At 45.3% G+C, this 21,608-nt stretch overlaps 1 protein-coding gene across 4 annotated transcripts in view; it reads left to right on the top strand.

Annotated features, from left to right (window-relative positions):
- Window positions 1-21,485, top strand: part of LOC110977889 (uncharacterized) — a 39,306-nt gene extending 17,821 nt beyond the window's left edge. For all 4 annotated transcript variants that reach the window (XM_022232416.2, XM_087145682.1, XM_087145683.1 and 1 more), the window contains 28 exons: window positions 135-350; window positions 691-902; window positions 1,542-1,647; window positions 2,033-2,149; window positions 2,603-2,741; window positions 3,226-3,406; window positions 3,527-3,803; window positions 3,927-4,116; window positions 5,229-5,556; window positions 6,371-6,490; window positions 6,874-7,002; window positions 7,633-7,701; window positions 8,579-8,755; window positions 8,977-9,120; window positions 9,661-9,841; window positions 10,494-10,644; window positions 10,844-10,971; window positions 11,484-11,623; window positions 11,969-12,110; window positions 12,555-12,761; window positions 13,273-13,476; window positions 14,213-14,784; window positions 15,114-15,258; window positions 15,987-16,208; window positions 16,369-16,461; window positions 17,370-17,701; window positions 18,183-18,384; window positions 18,810-21,485. In XM_022232416.2, coding sequence (XP_022088108.2) covers window positions 135-350; window positions 691-902; window positions 1,542-1,647; window positions 2,033-2,149; window positions 2,603-2,741; window positions 3,226-3,406; window positions 3,527-3,803; window positions 3,927-4,116; window positions 5,229-5,556; window positions 6,371-6,490; window positions 6,874-7,002; window positions 7,633-7,701; window positions 8,579-8,755; window positions 8,977-9,120; window positions 9,661-9,841; window positions 10,494-10,644; window positions 10,844-10,971; window positions 11,484-11,623; window positions 11,969-12,110; window positions 12,555-12,761; window positions 13,273-13,476; window positions 14,213-14,784; window positions 15,114-15,258; window positions 15,987-16,208; window positions 16,369-16,461; window positions 17,370-17,701; window positions 18,183-18,384; window positions 18,810-19,084 — 5,399 coding nt within the window. In that variant the 3' untranslated portion in view covers window positions 19,085-21,485. The remainder of the gene's footprint in view (window positions 1-134; window positions 351-690; window positions 903-1,541; window positions 1,648-2,032; window positions 2,150-2,602; window positions 2,742-3,225; window positions 3,407-3,526; window positions 3,804-3,926; window positions 4,117-5,228; window positions 5,557-6,370; window positions 6,491-6,873; window positions 7,003-7,632; window positions 7,702-8,578; window positions 8,756-8,976; window positions 9,121-9,660; window positions 9,842-10,493; window positions 10,645-10,843; window positions 10,972-11,483; window positions 11,624-11,968; window positions 12,111-12,554; window positions 12,762-13,272; window positions 13,477-14,212; window positions 14,785-15,113; window positions 15,259-15,986; window positions 16,209-16,368; window positions 16,462-17,369; window positions 17,702-18,182; window positions 18,385-18,809) is intronic.
- Window positions 21,486-21,608: the final 123 nt, after the last annotated feature.

Here is a 21,608-nt window from a genome sequence, read left to right on the forward strand (position 1 = left end):
AAGGGGCTTCTCTGGGTGTCATCCTGTCAAGAAAAAGCAGAAAAATTCTCTAGTGGTGAGCATGCGAAACTGTGTTAAACTGTCCAGGTTTGTGTAATGTTTTGTCGACATCTAAATACCTGTTTCTTGAGCAGACGAAGTTGTCCTGGAGCTGAACGCCGCCTGGCACGAGCCGGACAGGGATTATGTCTTGTCCCAGACTTTCCTGGCTGCGGTCTGGCCCCAGCTGCGCCACCGGGCCTACGTCTGGGCAGCCGTCCAGGACATTGGAACGGCCGACTTTGGAAACTTGGACCAGGGACTGCACTTTCCTTGTGAACATCCGATGGCGGAGGCGTGCGGAGAGACAGGTGGGAAAAAGACAGATGAGATGTGTTTTTTTCACTCCTATGCCAATTCTCCTCAATGCCTGAACAACTTAACATTTTTACAAACTTTTTCATGAAATTGCATTCTGCAGTAAACATTGGCGTAATCTTTTATGCTCTCAATCATTTTCTCCAATTTTTTTTTAAATATGAAAAACATTTATTCACAGGAAAACTTGTGGTTTTACGTGCAAGCAATTTGACCCTGAATTACTTTTGGTAACATTTGAATATTAAACAAGGTTAAATTTTCTCAAACACAGATTTGGTTTATTTAATAAAATGAGACTTCAAAAATAACTTGTGAAATTTTGGTTTACAGATAAAGAGTTTGTCAACATCCCAGGACTGTCCCTTCAGCACGGCAACCGTTACCGTGTCTGCGTCCATGCCAACCAGGTAGTCATTGAGCATGAGACGTGGAACCAAACGCTGCCCTCGGTGTCCAGTTGCAGCGACGGCGTGGTCGTCGATACCACCCCGCCGATTGCGGGCTCTGTGCGGATGGGTTGGCAACAGCGTCAAAAATTTCAGGTACTGAACTTCCAGGACGTTCCAGATTTTTTTCAGGTCATTGTGTGGCTGTGCGTGCTGTAGGGCCATTTGGCTGGTGAACAAATGCCACTTAAACATCCGTGCCCCCCTCATCATAGGCCCAATCTGAGTCCATTTCGGATAAGCTCAGTATGTTCAGTTTTCACATTTCGCCTTTGAGAAAGATGACCCATCTCTCCGAGTCTTAACTGAAGTCGAGTTGTCAAAGACTCATCAGGTCCAAGTCAAGTCCTATTTGTCCCAGTTTCGGGCTCTCGGCTTTGTGTATAAAGCGGGTCCCCCGGCAGCAAGTGGTTAAGGTCACTTTGGTAAAGCAGCAGTTTAAGGTAGATTTTTTTTATTTTTTAGGTTCAGTTTTTGGAAACACCCTGGAACAACTTCGTGAAGTTGTCATAAGTGCAAGAAATCTTCTTAGCAAATCACACGCATGTACCGCCCAAAAAGGTTACAAATGATAAAGGCATGTTATGTGTAATGCTCGTGAGTGGTCCTCATCTGGGTTTTTTTTTTGCTTAGCATGTAAATGTGCTAAGCATTTTTGGGGGGTTTGGCAAAATTGAGCTAAGCTGAGACGGCATCTGGGAGGATTCAGAATTTGTTCCTTTTTTTGTTGGTCAGCGGTCATCTTCAGAGTTGGTGCTACACTGGGAATCCTTTACCGATAGTGAGGAGCACGGCTCGTCATGGCAACACACTGGTATCCAGTACTACAAATATGCAGTTGGTAATGAGATTACGTTCATCTGGAGTGTGACAAGCATAGATAATGAAATCAGTTATTGTCTAAATCTTGCAGCTGTGTTCTTAACTTAATCGATGCAGTTGATATTAACATAGTTTGTTTGATGGAGGTCACAGGAACCAAACTGAGCACTGTTGGCACGAATATTTTAAGCTTGAGTGTGTCAGAATTTTTTTTGAACAGCCGATGTTACATGAAGAGTCCTACCTCAATCAAAAAGTGCTCACTTCGCATTGGCCGGGTGCAAATGAATATCCAAACCAATCGTGATGATTTGCACATGCCTGATCAAGTAAAGCAGTTCTACATAAATTGGATTTATAGAAGTCGGATCGGTGATTACAGTGATTAATGATGCTGATTTCAGGTTCGTCTCGAGGCAGCAGCGACGTGAAAGAGTTCACTCGCCTTGGTCTCACGGACAGCGTTATCGTGAACAACCTAAGGCTGGAGCATGGACACTCTTACTATGCCACAGTGAGAGGTGAGCAAAGGAGGGAGAGAAGAAACATTTATGGAAGTCCTCGACAGTTGTTGATCTAAACGTTGAAATAGGAAACCTCTTTTGAGAAGACAGGACAGTTTATAAAAAAAAAAGCAACATTTTTCCTGTGGCACGGATGATGTATTGTGACGCCTTTCTCTGAACACGTTTCTGCAGGTTGGCGCCCGATTCAGTAAGTGTTTAACAATTTGATTGGATGAAGAATATTCTTGCCATCAGGAAAACTCATAGATTTCATGTCAATGGATGCGTACAACAGATGTCAACATTTTTTTTCTCAAAAAGGGAGGTATCCTTAGAGCTGTCGTCCTCATCGGCTCAGATTTCCTTTGGGAAAGCTGATTTGATTTCCTGTCAGTGGGTTTTTCCTTGTAAAAATTGGCAAAATCTAAAGTTCCCTCAGGAAAATGCATTTGATTTGCCACCACTCAGCCTATGACTTCGTGGGTCTGTTTGCCGCATCGACGTCCGAGTCCATCATCGTTGATGCCATGCCCCCTACCGTCAACACCAGCTATACCCTGGACATCGGAGGCAGCTTCATCAGGTCAACCACTTCTCTGTCGGCAAGGTAACGATGAAGATTAACGTGGCCAAGAGATTACGATAAAAAGTTTTTTTATTTACGAAGTGCAAATTCCACGCAATGTGTGCTATAATGCATTGACAGTGAAGACAAATTGGAACTTTAACATGGTTGATTGGAAGGCTTATACAGGTGGCCCAGTCAGCCGCTAAACGACTCACGGAGCACAGCCAGAGAGATCGCATGTGTAGAATTTTTTGTGGAGAGAGGAAAACCAGAGAACCCGGCCAAAAACCCTTGTGGCACTGCGGAGAACTTACAGACAACTTGACTCGCATATGTGGCCCAGGTCGGGAATCCTACCTGGTACCGCAGTGGTTAGGGAAGAGTGCTTTTTTCACACCGGCGGCTGGTGCCACCCAAGAGCACTGACCGAGCCATCCCCACGCTGGCCGTCTTCCACTTTGCATTTGCCAACATCACAAGTGGTTATGTTTTTTCTGATATCTTGCTAATACTGTCCCCTCAGATGGGAACATGTGTTCTCAGACAAGGAGAGTGGCATAGCGTATTACGAGTGGGCTGTTGGGTCACAGCCAGGTCATGCCGACGTCATGCCATTCAAACAGGAGACTTCCGAGTCGGGGGCGAGCGACCCGTCAGCGCCGTTACGCCTGCAAGAAGGTCATCCGTACTTTGTCACTGTCAAGGTGAATACACTTACACTTAAGTTCATTTTTGAATTGTTGTTCTCATACGTACGCATAGCAAAGTATTTGTACCTATTCCGAGGAAAACTGTCCAGGAAATCATTGTACTCCATATTTCAGGCTGTCGATCATGTTCAGCTGATCCGATCGAAGAGTTTCGGTGCCTTCGCGGTCGATGCAAGCCCACCACTGGCTGGCCACGTCTTTGATGGAGACCCCACCCAGGCCCCGGTCAGTCACAGGGACCAAGATTTCCAGGGGGACCGGGCGGCGCTCGGGGCATCCTGGGAAGGGTTCCACGACCCCCACAGCACCCTAGTCGGCTACTCGTGGTTTGCGGGGACGTGCGAGGGATGCAGCGATGTTGTGCCGCGGCAGCACGTAGGCTTGGACACAAGTAGGTCCCCCTCGGTTAAATGCTGAGAAGATACTTCGGAGAAACTTGCAAGTTCCATATTTGAACGAAATGACAGAAATACGACTGTGACCGGTTCACGTCTGCCACGTATTTCATTTCCAGGTGTTCTTGCGGACAACCTCAACCTCGTTCCCGGTCTGACCTACTACGTGACGGTGACGGCCTGTAATGCCGCTGAGCTTTGCACCTCGGTGACCTCTGATGGGGTCACGGTCGATGATTCGCCCCCGGTGTGGGGGCGTGTCAGTGACGGTGGTCCAGGGGGTGGGGATGTCAGCTTCCAGTCATCAAGGTGGGTTCCTTGTAGACTGGAACTCAAAAGTGCGGATGTACCTAAGACGGAGAAGCCAGTTTTGCAATTTAGTCAACATCTCTCACTCTTGTAAACCCACCAACAAAATTTCCCGCATTTTCCAGAAGGCAGAGATGAGATCTTGCATATTTAACCACTTTAATATTAGGCTGTGACCAAAATTGACAATCAAGATATTCTTAGCCTCGGCTAATTAATGCATCATTTCAAAATTCCCATCGGTTGACCATAGGACAGGGCCATCCGACCTATAACAGTGGCTTGCGTTGAGTGAATAATGGAGGGGGGTGTTGCTCCACTGAAACCACATAGCCTTGGGAGTAATGCAGTGTGAAGGCATTTATCAGGTAGAATTGGCCACTTGAGAACACTTCACCTGATAGTCGTAAATGTATCGGTCGGACCGTTCTGTCCGACACTTTAGCTGATTATAATTTTGAAATGGTGCCTAATGTGGACATTGAAGTAGAAATTTTCTTTGAATCTTTTGCTCCAGTGAGTTGAAGTCAGGTATTTTCCAGCACAAAATTGGAGCAAACCCTATCTAACTCTTAAACAGATATGGTGCTTTAGGTTTAATGACTTCTGGCTAGCGCCCCCCGAACAGAGATATTGACAAATGAGAAGAGCCACCAACAAAGGGCTGCGGGGTAGCTCAGTTGGTAGAGCACCGGTACGGTATTCCAGAGACCGCAGGTTCAAATCCCGCTTCAGTCAATTTCTTTGTTCATCTTTGTAATCTTCAACAGATACACAGTGAAATGTTTAAGGGAAGAGATTATGAGAAGACGTGCAAAACCAGTGATAGGGTACCAGATGCTTCCATCAGCACCCATCATTTGTGCAGTGCTGAAGAATGTGCGGTATTGGAGAGGTTGTTTATGGCACCAGTCTAATTTCATGTAGCATGTTTTCCCTACCTGACATTTGACGCTCTCGTTACTGCATTAGGTTCTGTAGCAAGTTTAGCAGAGCCTGTGATAGACAATAATAGCTGATTTCTTAATCCTCCGAAATCATATTCCTCTTCATGCAGTTCTCACACCTGAACTTGTCCAACTTTTCAGTGCATTTTGAATTTCTTTGTCAAGGCGTGAACTGCGAGCCCATTGGTGGGGTTTCCATGACCCTCACTCTGGTCTCTCCCACTACGAATGGCGCGCCGGCACGACACCAGGAGCTGTGGACATTCTCCCCTCAACACGCATTGAGCTGTCGGAGGATGCTCTGATATTCCTGCCTGCATCAGACCAGCTGCCCGTAGGCAACGATATTTACATCACTGTGCGTGCCTACAACCGAGTCGGTTTGCAGAGCGAGGCTATGTCTAATGGCTTCCGTGTGGACCCTAGCCCCCCTGATGTGGTTAACATACCCGCTGTTGACAAGACGGTCGGGGTGGCTGTTCAGAACACTCAGGTAAAACTGCACTTATAGGTTGTGTCCCCAAGTTGCGGCTGCGGCTAGAAATTACATTTATGCCTATGGTAGCTAGTGGCTAGTGGTTGTAGCCACTTCCCATAGACTTGCGTAGCTCCCGGCCGCAGCCAGGTGATTTGGACATGCATTCTAAAAGCCTTTGCAACAAACAGCCCAGGGAGTCCGTTTCCTCTGTTTTGGTGTAAGGGTTTTTTGGCACGAAGCAGCATTGCTTTGTAAAGACTGTATTGTCGATGTTTTCAATATCTTATCTGCTTCGAGCAGAAGCACTCCCTCAGTGGTTGAAAAGAGCTGCATTGGCCGTGAGTGGTAATTTTGTTGGTAGCGATGCGACCATGACGCGTGCATTTCCTAGTCGTTCATGAACCAGCAAAGTTCAATTCTGACCAAAGGTGCCTCCATTGTTAAGAAACTAGCGCCCTCTCTTGGTCCAGCTCGAGGCCCATAATGAGAAATATTCACAGGCTTGCTTGGGTGGGACTCAATCACACAACCTCCTGTTTATCAGTCCATGTATCTTAACCGCTCATCACTCATGTGAGTTTGCCAAGATTTGCCAGCAAGTGGTGTAAGACAATTGGAAGAAGGAGGTCTGGGCATACTTATTAAAATGATGAACGTGAAGGGAAGAGCAATCTTTGAAACAAATGTTTCCCTCATGCAGCGTGTTTATCTTGAGGCAATCCCATTGGTCAAAAGTTTGTCACATGGGGTGTTGGTGTTGTGCATGAAAATATGCATGAGACTATCCAGTGTTCCACATATTCGTGGGTTTTTGTTACTTCTGCTTCAGGTTCTGCGCGATGTCGTCCGGCTGTCCTGGTGTTTCCGAGACCCAGAGAGCGGAATAAAGGAGCAGTACATCTCTGTCAGCACACACCGCAACGGAGACATAGATATTGCACCTGTGAAGGTAGGAAGCACAGAAAGGATGTCTTGGATGGAAAGAATTGGGATGGGAAACGTTTTGCATTTTTCTGTGGGACAAGATTTTTGAGAGGGCATATTATGAAAAGTAGGAAAATGGTCCAACATCTGTGCAGTTTGTGGCAGAGAGGTGTTTCGTTCAGAGAACCTAGGCCTAAGTCCCTTCCGCAATACTTTTGAATAGGGTTGGAGTTCAACGCAAGACGGCCAGCATATTTTTTGTGTAGCATCGGTTTCTTAGATTTTTTACCTTTTCAGTCCATGAGGCATTTTTCCACAACTGCTCGGTGGAGACTTTTTCTGGAGTTCTGGATTCACTGATGCAGTGTAGATTTGAAGTTGTTAAATATATTCTTTTGAAATCTGTAGGTTGCTGGAAGCGAGAGAGATCACACATTCACTAATTTGACGTTGAGCGACGGTGGTCATTACTTCATGACCGTGGTGGCCTGCAACTATGCTGGTCTGTGCACAGAGGCCAAGGCAAAACCCTTATTGGTGAGAAATATCCACAACATTCGTCCTTGTCTTACCACATCAACCAATATGAATTCTCATTTGTCAGCAGTATCCACTCCTATCCACCGCTTTTGGATTGCAGTTGGTCTCTGTACAGAGGCCAAAGCAGAACCCTTATTCGTGAATGGTATCCACTACAGAACCTGTATTTGGTAGCAATATCCGTTACATCCACTCTGTGCTCATCCCACACATCCGCTGGTTTGGCATTACCTCGAGGTGTATTGATTACAATATCCACTACATTGATTACAGTATCCACTACATCCACTCGGTGCTCATCCCACACATCTGCTGATTTGGCATTACCTCAAGGTGTATTGATTACAATATCCACTACATTGATTACAATATCCACTACATCCACTCCGTGCTCATCCCATACATCCGCTGATTTGGCATTACCTCGAGGTGTATCGATTACGTGGCTGTTTTGGCGTATGTTTTTGCCAGTCTGCAGGCAAACCCTTTTAATATCCCCAAACATTATTCACCACATCCACTTGTCATACCGAGCATCCACTGATCTGACTTGACCCACATGCGGCTGTTAGTGGATCCACTGATAATGCTGTGCTGACACGATACTTGTCTGCTGTGCTTGCACAGGTTGACACTAGTCCACCTTCACAAGGAAGTTTCTCAACTGCAGCAAATCCGGAACCAACTACCTCAGTGGTAAGCTGATAATCCGGTCGAGGTTCTTGCACCGAAGAATTGCATTCAACATTGGCCCACCTGATGCCTGTTGAAGTTTTACCTATTTGAACACTTCATAATTTGGGGAGATTTGTGAAGACTATAAGGCAATGTCTGAAACAAATGTTTGGAAAGTTGCTGGCATAGGGCTAGAGAGCTCACTTGGTAGAGCATCAGTATAGCATTCTGGTATGTTGAAGGTTCGAATCCCCTCCTTGCTTTGTGCCATTTTTTTCAGGACTATGTATTATTTTCGCAGTTTGTCCGTCTTCAGTTGTTGGCCGTCTGAAAACCTTCCATTCTTGTACCGCCCAAAAGCTGTCATACTATGCCTTATGATATTGGATTCGTTTATTCATTATTTTTTTTTACTAATCTATACACGGTATTCTGTTTTAAATTATTTCCAGGGCCGTTTTTCCAATACTCAACTTCGTCTCCGTCTCAGGCTTCGTTCCCAAAACCAATCCCCAATTGTGGGCCTGAATCGTTTAAATTACATTGGATTACTGTAATTTCTGGCTCTCTTCCATCTTATTTGATGTTCTGTGGCACTATTAGACTGATTACTATGCCTACAGCTTCAAAGTCAGCTAGTAAAAAAAACAGTTGAAGCCTGAGACGGAGCCGAAGTTGAGTATTGTAAAACGGCCCAGTGAATTCGTTACTTCTCTGTGCCCTACTCTGCCTAGTCCCTTGTACGAGTATGGAAATAAATGCGAATTGAATACAAATGTTATCATAAGCCCCACTGAAAATACTCAGAGAGCGTCACCAAAAGTTAAAGGATTGTCCACTGGGGAGATGTTTTGCTCACAACCTCCAACGCTGCAATCTGTCCATTTTCAACATCCAGCCTGGGGCCACGTCTCCCCCGAGCCACCACTCTGGCTGGATGACCTGGCTGGAGGACTCCAGCACCTCCACCGGTTCCTTAGCCCTGGCCTGGCTGGGATTTGCCGACATACACTCTGGTATCAGCTACTACTTGGTCTCGGTCGGGACAACGTACGGCGGCTCGGAACTCACTCCGGTACGGCTGTGCAATAACCACTGATTTGAAATTTGACACAGAGTGGCATTTGAAGACTCGTTGGTTTTACCTGGCTGAAGCCTTGTAGTATTGCACTCCATTATTCCGTGTTCAACTCGTGCTTACGAGATGACTAATAATTTCCAGTTGAAAACTCAAAATTGCTCAAGGTTTTGATCATTCATAAAATCTTGTTTCAATTTTTCAAAATCTGTTTCAAGGGAGGACCAATACCAATTGACCACAGAAATGGCAGCGTGCCATTGGATGACGACACACTGCAGACCGCCGTCATACCACTAGAGGGCAGCATCACAGCTCTCGTGCCGCCATATCTCTACATTTCCATGTGGGCTGTCAATGAGGTAAGGTGAACACGGGCCCTCTCTCAAAGCTTGACTGAAAGTCCAGATTTGGCTCCGTTCCTGGAACTACTTATTGGACGAAATAAAAGATTCCCAACTTTTTTCCGCATGAAATATAGTTTGATGTTCCTTTTGAAGATGGGCTGACCGATATTCAGCCAAAATAGAGGGAATGAAGGGGCCTTTTTGTAGCCTAGAGCTGAAGTTGATGGTGGGGATGATATTTGAATAAACGTCGATGTTACAACAGTTCATTGACCTCCATGCTGGTATACAAATCAGACGATAGTTACAACTTTTACTGTTTCAGAGAGTTTTAGAGACACTTGATGTAGTTCAAGAGCAGGTTTTGAGGTTAACTTTTCACCACCCTGTTAATAATCGGAATGCAAGATTTCCCTCTTGGGTTTTTTCATTTGCTGTTGGCATTCATCCTGTTTTTAATAGGCTAAAAGCTGAAACCCCGACCTATGAAAGAATTTCAGTAATTGCTCCAATTATTTAAGTCTCCACCTTTCCTAATGTGCCTAACTTTTTAAGGTTGGACTTTCAAGCACCCACCTGCACTCTGCATTTGAGGCCTCTCCTACTTCACCTCACGAGGGCGCTCTCTTGCCACTGCAGCAGTGTTCTGCGTCGACGTGCGAGGGGCACTGTGCATGCCCTTCCAGCAACCAGGCCTGCTCAATGCGACCGGGAGTGTGTAACGATGTCACAAACAGTGAGTCCGATTTCAAAATGACGGGTTAGATGACGTTGAAATCCACAACCCGCCTAGTATCGAAAAGATTGCTGAAGTTACCTTAGAAGTTGAACAGACTTCACCGTTTTCCTTTTTTGTCCTTGGTTGGGGCTCAGCAAAGTTTTGTGAATGTCGGATAAATTCTGAACATATTTTGACGTGCCACGAACACTGGCACTTTGGTTTATAAAACCCCAACGTCTTTATAATCTGCTCTGATGGGAAAAAAATATGTTTTAAAATGACATTGACAGTCCTTTGGTACAAACTCACCGCATAGGCGTGCTGAGTACGTGCAACGAATTTGGTCTGGAATGTATGGTATTCTCATGCGTGATGAACGCGTGCGAGAATCCGTTCGGAAATCTTCCCACTGTCTGTCTTTCTTTTGCCTTTGAGGGTGCATTTAAACTCAGGGCGGATTGGCCACCAGCAGGTAAAACACATGGAAGCCATCGGCTAAAGGCTATGACTATTTCCCATAGAAGTGTGTGCAACCCTCAGCCAGAGCCATTTAGATTAGACACAGCCTTTTCGGGGCCACTGCTTTCTCAAAAGTTGTGCACAAAGAAAGCAACAGCTGAACTCACATCATTTGAATAATGTTTTTTGTCTGTTTACATCTTAAAAGGCAATCCCAATGCAGAAATTGAAGTTTTAGATATCCTCAACCTCACATTTGACGACGACGATGCAGAAATCGATATCAATGACACGGCCACTCAGTACCTGATGGCTGCAGCATGGCGCGTCAGCGATCAGAAAGGGCTGGGTATCAAGTGGTAAGTCACTGATGAATCGTAAATATATCGATTAGGAATTTGATAGCGATGATATTGCTGGTCAGCACACAATGGCTGTTGTGCGGGAAATTAAGAATTGTGCTGTTGCGAATTGTAAAATGTTTTATATGTTGTGAGATCTCAAAGAAATAAGAGGACATTAGAACCAAGATGGTATTTAACATCCTATTTCTGGTAGGTCTGAGTGCAGCATCGGCGACGACTCCTCCACACCCAGTGACCCAGCAGGCGTCTTTGACCCGGCCACGGAGAAAATATGGTTCGACGTTGGACAAGCCAACCACACCGTCATCACCCTCGCCAAAGGTAATCACCTCGGATACGGAACAAGGGGCCGAACACTCGTAGGTCATCAAGCAAACCAAGAGGGGAAACTGGCTAGGGTGGCTTATCCGTTTCCAATTGAGGAGAGATTGTGATAAGTTGGGTTCGAACCTGGGACCTACAGTATGATGAAGAGGTGCTCCACCTATCCTGCTTCCAAGTTGCCAGTTGACCAACTAGGGCTCCCTGAAACTAAACTTTGGATACTTTTGTCACAGTGCTTGTTAACTCAGTGCAGTGAATGTTTAGGATTCTGTAGATTCAGTGTTCAAATCCTGCTTCTGAATAAAAAAAATGATTCAAAGTGACTTTTAGTCGGATTTAACCCCCCCCTAGGCAATGCAACAAATTGGGGAAAAAAGGGATGCCTCAAATTATGAGTGCATGAAGCTTTTTTAGTCGGTTCAGTGGATGAAGTCTTTCTGTGAAAAAAAGAGAAACACATGGTGCTGTTTTGGTGAAAGGAGCTTTCACTCCCTTTTCTCTATCTTCAGACCACAAACTCACGAAGGGGACTCGGTATTACTTCTTCGTCCGTGCCTGGTATGATGCCGACACATTCGCGGTGTTCAGATCCGACGGCATAACCCCCGACGTCACACCGCCAAAAGTCTCAATGACTTCGAGGTTCAAGGTATCCCAGAGCCGCATCTTTGATTTGTTGATTTGTGGAAGTACATACACAGTAGGATGCATCATACCACTTTCGGTTGCGTCTGTGGCTGTGTATGCATAGCCACAGCAGTGTGTCGGTGGTAAAAATGCCACAGCCTTAGCCTCAAATGCCTCATTCAGAAAGAGACTTACGAGTGTTACAAGCATGATTTAAAAACAGCCTGTTTGAAGTCAAGTGAAGTGAACTGTCATGGATCAATCTCAGCACGGGATATTAACAGTCGACTAGTTTGAGTATTAGATTAGCAGTTACTATTCAGTGGATGGAATTGAACTGTCAGTCGAGAATGTTTCTCCTCTTAAGGTGAAAGATCTTACCAGGCCTGACAGCAGCAGAGACGCCGATTACTTGACCAATCCGAGCATCGTCTACATCGCTTGGGAAGGAGCATTTCTGGATGATGCGATGTCCCACTACGAAGTATCTCTCAGTACATATCCCGGAGGTAAACAGTGTACATGCACGCAGTCCTCCCATAACTAGAGGCTCCATTAAATTTGTCTTACACTGCAGCAAAGTATCATGCGGTTGAATCTTGCCACGCTGCACTGTCTGCCTCGATGAACTAAACTGTGCAGGGAAATTATAAGGAATCCTTTCGTTTCTCTGACATCTTTGAATCACCAAGCTGAAGGACGGTTCCCAAGTTTCTTTCCAAAGGGTGAATGTCATGGAAAGACTGGGAACCACTCATCTCAAAGCATTCCTGTCTGCGAAAGCTTTCCCGCAAAGCAGCTCAGACAAGAGTCAAAGGCATGAAGTATGCGCATTCATCAGCGCAAGGGTAGTCAAAATTGGCTCATTTTCATAATTTAGGCCGTGAAATTTAGCATTACATTTCCAACAAAGATTGACCGAGGAATCCTTTTTGTATCCTTGCCCTTAATAGGGGGAGACGTTTGCTATTTTTCTAACCACTCGGTGCCGGCCAGCGAGTTTACAACTTCCTTGGCAAATCTGAACCTTCATAGTGGACAGCGTTACTATGCCAACGTGAGAGCATTCAACAAAGCTGGGCTGCACACGCTCAGAAGCAGTGACGGCTTTGTAGTCGACACACAAAGGCCGTATCCTGGGGTGGTGAACGATGGGATAGGTATTTCTGTGTTTAAGCTCAAAAATTTAGGTCATAAGCTTATTTAAATAAGTTGATGTTTCAACATGGAAGGCTTAGCACGCCTCTTATATTGATCCAAGTTTCAGTCACAGATCGAAGCTTACATATGCTCGGGAAATCTTTGTCCGCTTAGTTGACCCTAAATCTTAATAACTGTAGCACTAGAATGTGGAGAAAGCTACGGATTGCTGTAAAGTGTCTTGCTGATGGACACAAACACCATCGTTCCTTAGCTTCACTGAAAATTCCACACCACACCTTGAGGCTGACACGATACTTGTCGAATTAGTTGTGTCATCATGTGATTTTGTAAAGTGCGGTCATGTGACGTCATCACTGACAGAGAAACGGCAGACTGCTCTTCTTTACAATGCGCATCACTTGATACCAACTGCCATCAGTACTGGCATTCTACAGCTCCGAGTGAAATGGACATCAAACCTGCCACAGCTGGCCGGTATCAATCTGTATTTTCATTGTGCCTTTGCAGATCTCCACGATCTGGAGTACCAGAACACCAGCACGGTCGTCTCAGCCTCCTGGCATGGCTTTGTGGATCTAGAATCCTACATCGACCACTATGAGTGGTGCGTTGGACAGACCTCTAACCCTACAGACGATAGCATCCTTCCCTGCACCGATGTCGGAATCCACCTCTCCGCTTCCACGACTCTAGTCTTACCCCTCAACGAAGGTAACGAGTTTGACATTTCACGTCCACAAATTTTTGTTTACACAGTCTGAGAAAGATATGTAAGAGGCTATCTCACCTTGTCGAATGCACACGCTAGGCGTAACATCCCAAGTCAGCCACCTGATGTACGGCCGCATGATGTTGCCAGTATCTCAGGGATATGCATTGAAAGAACACAGTTGAGAAATGTGACCCAACAAGCAACGTGGCCATTAATCTGGCCAATATCTCTTCAACTGTTATCTGTTTCAATATGCCTTGCTAAGGTCAGTGCTTTTCATCTACCCTCTTGTCGTAATTTTGAAGAACCACTCATTTATTTGCACTGCGTTCTGCATTTTGACCTCTCAATGGACAGGATTACGTTACTGTAACCACACGATTTTCATGTAGGCCTATGTATAAAAATGCATGTGGCCGTACTTGCAGATCATAGTTTTAGAGAGAGTTGATAACAAGTACTGAACTAGTTTCTTTTAATAATTTTTGAAATCTTTAAAAGAATTGGTACTTTCTTTTTAAGTGTTTGAAATCATATGAAAAAAAGATAACACTTTTGTGTGAAACATTTGTACATAAATTTGTATCACAAAAGGAGCTGTACTAATATGTGTGGTATTCATTGAGAGGAATAACCTTTGCCCATAAATATATCAGTAATAGATCGGTGTTATTTTTTCATTAACATTTCCTCCTCAGCTACTGTACAAATTTTTGTGGTCTATTTTGTTGGCAGGTAATCGATACTATTCTAAAGTTGCAGCTGTGGATGCAGCCGGGTTGCAGTCAGAGATGATCTCCTCGGATGGATTTGTGGTTGATACTTCTCCTCCAGAACCACTAGAACACATCCTGTTGGGGGAGAACCTGCTCACTAATCCATCCTTTGAAGGGATGGAGGGGCAGGACTCAGTTCTTCCCTGGGATGTTGAACTGGGCAGCGAGTTTACCGTCATCACCTCCGAGGTTAAAGCTGCGCAGGACGGCAGCCGTTTCTTGTCTGTCCGCGGCTCCGTCTCCCAAACCTTCCACACTCTGCCGGGCAGCCACTACCAGGTTGTTCTCTTCGCGAGCCATGTCGTACCATCCCACAATCCTTTGCTGAATCAGGAGGGTCACATCGAGGCCCCCGGATTGAATCGCGTCTTCAGGCTGTATGACCAACCAGCTCACGGCCACTCCGAGCAGAGTCTCAGCTCCATCGCATGGCACCAGCACATGTTTTTCTTCACAGCCAGTGGAGACGTGTCAACTTTAAAAATCTCCTCACTTGGACTTTCAAACGGCATCCTGTTGGACAACATTCAGGTATTGGACAAAAGTTACTCACGTCATGTCCCACTCTCGTCAAAATTACTGTGATAAGTGATAGAATGTCCATTAATTACTATAGGTGACATTTCCTTTATCATATGTAACGACTCATACAATAATACATGTATGTTTACCACGCTCCGTACAAAGAATGTGACTTTGAAAGTCACAATGACAGTGACGTGAGAATGAAAATGACTAAGTAGGACTGTGACAGTGACATTTGTGTGCTACTTGAGCACGGTAGAATACAAGTGAATTTTGGAAATTTTGTAAATTTTAATCGAGGGACCCTTTTGTGCCGTTGCTTTCAATCTTGACAGGTCAGGCTGGTTACCACTGCACCGAGTACCGGGAATGGGTCCGTGGAGGTCCACACCCAGTTTATCCACGGCTGGTCATCTCTCCAGGCCAAGTGGCATTTCGTTGACCCCGAGAGCCCTATTGTTGACTACAGCTGGGCTGTCGGTAAGTTGATCGTCCCACTGATGATTTTGCTCCTCACGGAAAAAAAATTACTTTGCCTGCTCCATAAGGTAAAAAAAGGCTGCATGACGTATTTGGCTCCGCCCCCAAAGCATGGGGATCATAACATTGGCACCCCATCCATTTCCAGACTGGAAGTCCAAGACATGCATGTGGCCTCCAAATGCACACTTGTTGAACTTGCATAATTATTCAGTTTAAAAATGGACTGGTACAAGGCGGCTGCAGATTCTGTGAAAGCCGTGCAGATACCAACAGATAGCCGAGCCCTTTTTTCACAGATATGCTCTAAACCTGTCGACAAATGTTACATCATTCAGTTCTTTGTTATGGCTCAATCCCCCTGCTGTTTTTCATTGTGTTGTCAAAGCGCCGTCTTGCTATAGTCACCAGTCCTTCCTTGGGGCATTTACATTTTAACATTAATGTAATATATACCTACAATCAGAGCATGTGACTTCTTCTGACCTCCTGCAGACGCCTATAATTTCATCTAGATTTAAATACTGAATGGTTTTCCTTGACACGTTAATTTGACTTCACACATTGTGTACATCGCATGTTAATAGCAGCTTGAATGAACTGAATGAATGAGTCAGATATTTGGCTATGCAGGCAAGGGTGTGATTGGTCTAAACGTCACTAGGGGTAGGGCTTAATGTACAAGGTAAGTGTATTGTTGATTCCTTTCCCCTGCCAACTTTTGTTAGGCACCACAAGGGGCGGCACCCAGCTACAGAGATTCACTTCCGTGGGGACACAAACTGATGGTGCCAATACGAACCTCAGCATGCAGCATGGCTCCCGCGTTCATGTCACCGTGACGGCGAGGAATGCGGCCGGTCTGGTTGCCGTGGCAACCTCTGATCCAATCATAATTGACTCTACAGCTCCAATTATACATTATGTCATCGACGGTGGTACTGAACAAGGTAGGCCAGTTGATGTCCCAGATGAAATTTTTGTGGGGAGGAGGGTTTTGAATGCAACCAAAAGATTTTTTTGTCTGTTAAATTCAACATAATTTGAGCAGCACTTGCAAAGCTGTTATTCCTTTTTTGGTCATAATTTTATTTACTTTTTCACTGTCAGATATTGACTATAGTTCCGATGACCAGTCTGTGACTTTCAGTTGGTCAGCCACAGACCCCGAGACTGGAATTGACCACTGTGAGTGGTCAGTTGGTAAGTAAATTTTTCCCCCAAGTCACTCCTCAAGTTCATCAAATATACCACGACGAGAAACGAAATTGGTGCTCTTTTAATTTGTGTTAGGTTAAAGACAGAAATTGAATGGAGCTGGTTTAACCAGCAACTTGCAGAGCACTGTACTAGAGACTGTGATCAAATAACAAATGTTTATAAGTGCAGTGGTAAAAATATTCTCACGAGCTGAAAGATGGAATGTTTCATTCAACAAGGCGAAACAAGGATGATCCTAAAACCATGGTACGTTTTTTACCATCGGCACATGGGCAAATAGTACCTGATGCAGCATGAATGGCAGGTATGATGAATGTCATGTGATGCATGTTCCACCAATCAAATGACAAGGATATCTGTATGGCAGCCATGTAAAAGCTCCTATTGAACTGCGCTGTTTGTTTGACCTTGTGTAGAATTGTGGAGCACCTGTCCCATCTCTGCTACAGTTACAAATATCAGGGGCAAACAGCCAAACACAGTAACTATATCTGCCCTCACAGGCTCCTGTTAACCCCTGGGTGGAGAGCGGCATGCAGAGCTGAGGTGACTTGCCCGAGATTGCAAATGCCGCCACCAGCTGGATTCGAACCCCAACCCTATGATCGGAAGCTACGAGCCATACTAACCTCAAGACCGCATGCCCCCATTGTGTAGAATTGCACTTTGAAAATTCCCAAAAGGGCATAAGCAATATTTACCTCATCACAAGCGCTCTATTAGCGAAGGTCTCTTTTAGAGCTTGAAAAATATGCTGAGTGATAAACTCAGCCTGGTCGGATTTCAACATCCTGCTAACAAGAGCGGATGCCTTCAGCACGGCACTGTTAAGCTTGCTAAAGTCGACTGGCCAATAACTACTGCTATTGCTGGCTTTATTTGTTCACCAGGGTCACAGCCTGGGTTTGCGGACATAAGTCCCATCTCGCAGACGCCCGACGCCGCGTCCATCGTGACTGCCAATTTGGCAGAGGCTTCTGTCGAGGGCGAATCTTTGTACGCAACCGTAACCTGCTACAACCGCGCTGGACAGCAATCTACGAAATCATCCAACGGCATCACCGTGGTTACCGAACCTCCTAGCAACACAGCAGCTTTCGTACTCATAAACAGTGTGTCAGAGACCCCGTACCAGTCAAGGGAGCGGTATCAGTCTCAGCGAGATTCCCTCAAAGCATCATGGGATGGATTTACGGACCCATACGGTATTCAGCATTACGAGGTATGAATCGTATTTTAGTCATTTTAAAAATTACATTTTCTTGTCTGTTCATGCAGCAGTTTAATAACAAAGCTAATTTCCCAAACTACTTTCATTGGTCTGACAGGACTTTGCAACCACTGTCAACCACTTGAAGCTTGGTACATATAGGACCACATGCATATTAAACATGGAACGACAGAAAATAGTACCAATCACAGTAGAGTACCGAAGTGGAAACTTAATGCACATCATTAGGCATGTAAAATGGCTGCAGTGGCAAAACCAGCACATGAACCAACACACACATGTACTCTGACCTCAGGCTTCGGTTACATGACTTCATATGACTTCACAAGTTCACATATCAGCCTGAAGACTGCCAAGAAATTAAGTCAAGACACCCCGGGGCTTGCATTGAACACTGTGAAAGCACTTGTCAGGTGAATGCTGAACAGGCACACTCCATCATGTAATGCTGTCCTGGCTCTTTCCTCGTCAGTGTCTTCTCGGTGGACCCAACGCCTTCACGTCCTGGAGGCCGTGCGGTTCCACATCACAGACCCACTTGGACTGGTCGGGTCTCAGCCTGGTTGACGATGCCAGCTACACCCTGTCAGTCAGGGCGGTCAACCACGCTGGCCTGACCAGCCGGGCCGCCACTCAGACCTTCTCGGTCGAGTCTTCATGGCCTGCCGTCCACGGTACGTAGCCCAGAGCGAGTACAGTGTTGCTCAGCCTACCCAGACTCTAGGAAAGCTCTAACTTTTGTAATCCTGAACTTTGAACAGAGGACTCTTATAATGCCTAGCTCCACCAGCTCTCACCCTCAATACTGGCCCGCTCGTCTTGGACCAGTGGCAATATTGTTGACTTTGCTCATGGAAACGAGAGAACCGTACTGAGCCATTACTAGCTGGTTAAACCAGCTCACCCACAGGAAATTCATCGTCTTGTTACTCTGGAAAAAACTTGTGACTGCTAGTCTGAAACACCAATATTTCCGCTGTTAGTACCCTGCCAACGGACCCTTTACATCCACCCCTGTGTATACCAGCCTACCCAGCCCCCCCCCCAGCAGTGTTTTGGTTTGAGACATGTGTCCATGACTTCTTTTCCCCCTAAACAGCACCGAGCCTACTCAGATCCTCCTGGCTGGGCGACGGGACAGTCGATCTTGCCTGGGATGGCTTGTTCTCCAACCCCTACTCCTCCTCCTTCGTGTACGAGGTATCTCTTGGTACCATCCCAGGAGGTAGTGATGTCATGCAGTGGGTGGAGACCACTGAGACTGGTATGCGTGTCTCCCCGCTGGCTCCCTACACCGACTACCACCTGACATTGACCGCCATCAATGCAGCCGGCTTGTCGCAGACAGTCAATAAGATCCTCAACAGCCGATGATAGCCACATCCTCGTTTGGCTCAGAGATCAAGTTTCTCAAGCATTTGACAACCTCAAATCATTTCATACACGGCGAAATAGATCTGATCTTCAGACAGAAAAGACATCGCCCAATTGCATAACTGACGGAGACAATGGAGATGATTACTCCGACATCTTGTCCATCCAATTTGTGGTCATCATTGTCACAAGTTCACAGACCCCTAAGCTTTGAGGAAGGGGGCCCTGTACGTTTTTCAAATGTAATCTAAAAATACAAGTGATAACTTGTAGAGAAACAACCTTTTCCCTCTTTTTTCAAAAAGTTTTTACTCTCTTGGAGAGGGTTGGGCTACTGGAAAAAAAAAATGAGATGATGAAAAATGCACACTTATTTCGCCGATACATTTACAGTGTATCATTGGCACATTTAAGTGTCAGTTTTTTTACGGCTATGGCTATTTGTTGCTATGCACTAATGCCGAGACCATAGCCGGAGCCATAATGTACTCGATTTTGGAGTCAGCCAAAGCCTCAACTCCAGGCACGTTGGGAACCTATTTTTAACTTAATAATTGCAAAGTTGCCCCAATTTTTCCGATAACAAAGTTTTTGTAATACTCAGAAATACCATGTGTGTGTTGTAAAATTTTTTCATAACTCAGCATTACTTGAAAGATTTAGTATCAGAGATATTTCAAATTGTTGCAACTCATAGTATTTTTTGTGATAGGCAATTAAATTTCCGTCCATGTTCTGTGCTGAAAATGTTATACTTGTATGTGACATCAGACAATATGGATAATGTATATTTGATAGAATTATAAATTTTGTATCAAAAATAATGTTTAATCGAAACTGTTTAAAGGGAAAAAAGGTGGCTGGAGACCATAATTTATAACCAACCTACGCACAATGTGACTCTTTATGGGGCAGCGCAGACATCCATTTGCACAGACAAAATGGCACTGAGATACCACGCCAGTGGAAACACGGACGTATATAAAAAAAACCTGGACTTGCAACGCCTTTGTATGAAAAAGAAGCCAACCAGCGGCCATTTTACCGAGCCGAATACAAAGGCGTGGGTTGGCTTCATACTATTGACGTCAGGAAGAACAAAGGCGGGCATTACCAGGAAAGCTTTGCATTCGGCTCGGTAAAATGGCTGCGAGTGGATTCAATGACTCTGTAAGCTGATGAAGGGCATTGCGAGTCCAGATTTTATTATACACGTCCGTGAGTGGAAACAGCAACACGCATCAGCCAGTCCGAGGATTGGGTTACGTAATCTTTTCTTTGATCAGTACGAACGCGCGTGCTCATTGCAGTTCTTTTCACTGGCGCGGTAGTGTGGTTGCTACCTGCTATCCGCTCCAAGCGAACAAAAGAGGGCAGACGAAGTGTATGCGCGTTTAACACGGATCATGCTGAGTACGCCTAACTAATTTATTCCGGCATATATGGTCTTTGCGTACCCGCAGAATGCGTGCAAAACCCCGCTTGTAACCACCTGTCGTTCTTTCGCCGACTGGGGGTGCACTTCAGCACGGGGCAGATTATGTGAAACTTCCGGATGTCCGCCCTGCCGGCCCCATATCATGGAAGTAGGCCCACATAGAGGTCGACGTTCATTAATGTACATCTGTATAATGTATTCAAAATGGCATATTTATGGCTTTTAAAAATTGTTTGATAGTGGAAGGGGCAGGCCATGCTAAGAAACGGTGATCGCGCGCGCACAGGAAAAACTACGATTATAAGGTCTTTTTACATAGCACTAAAAATTCCACGTAGATTAGAAACTATTAGCAAACACGATTTATGGGATTTGCTGAAGAAAAAAAATGAACAAAGCCAAAAAACCTGAGTGAAAATGATCATCGAAGTCGCACCGCTGTACATTCTCAATGGCCCGCTCATACTTCCTGCCACCTAAGGCCATTTGTGGGCATGCGGGCGTAAGTATGAATTTATTAGTGAAGGGGTCTATGCCCTTGATCATCCCAGATAGATCATTGATGCCACCGGCAGCCATCTTACAATGCCAAATACAAAAATAATACAAAGGTGGGCTCGCCTTTGTCAAACAAATCATTGTGGCAATAACAGTTAAAAGGGCATGTAAGTCAACGACGACCTTATGATTCGGCACTGTAAGATGGCTGCTGGAGGCTTCAGTCAGTAAAAGAGCATTGGAAGTCTAGGTGTTATTTTGTAATGATGTCCGTGGATGCAGTACCCTCTCAACAGCCGAACAGCACCGATCAAACCCGTTAGCTGGCTTTAGGTGGTAGGTCACTAGGCAAAGAATTACTTTTTACACGCTGAGCGAGGCCACCACATTTCATCAGCCGGCGCCAACCTCGGTCTTGATGGTCTGTGTCCTTGAAGTGTGATGAACATGAGAACAAGAACAAGAGAGTATTCGCCTTTGGTTGACATACTTTTGCTATCTCTTTCTCAGTGAAGGTAAAGATCAATTCCAAAAGGGAAATCCCTTACATTTACAAAGTAAGTTCTAGGGTATGGACGTTGGCCTTAG

The sequence above is a fragment of the Acanthaster planci genome, linkage group LG14 (assembly GCF_054643075.1).
Source record: "Acanthaster planci isolate LZ-2023a linkage group LG14, COTS_SCS, whole genome shotgun sequence".
Taxonomy (NCBI): domain Eukaryota; kingdom Metazoa; phylum Echinodermata; class Asteroidea; order Valvatida; family Acanthasteridae; genus Acanthaster; species Acanthaster planci.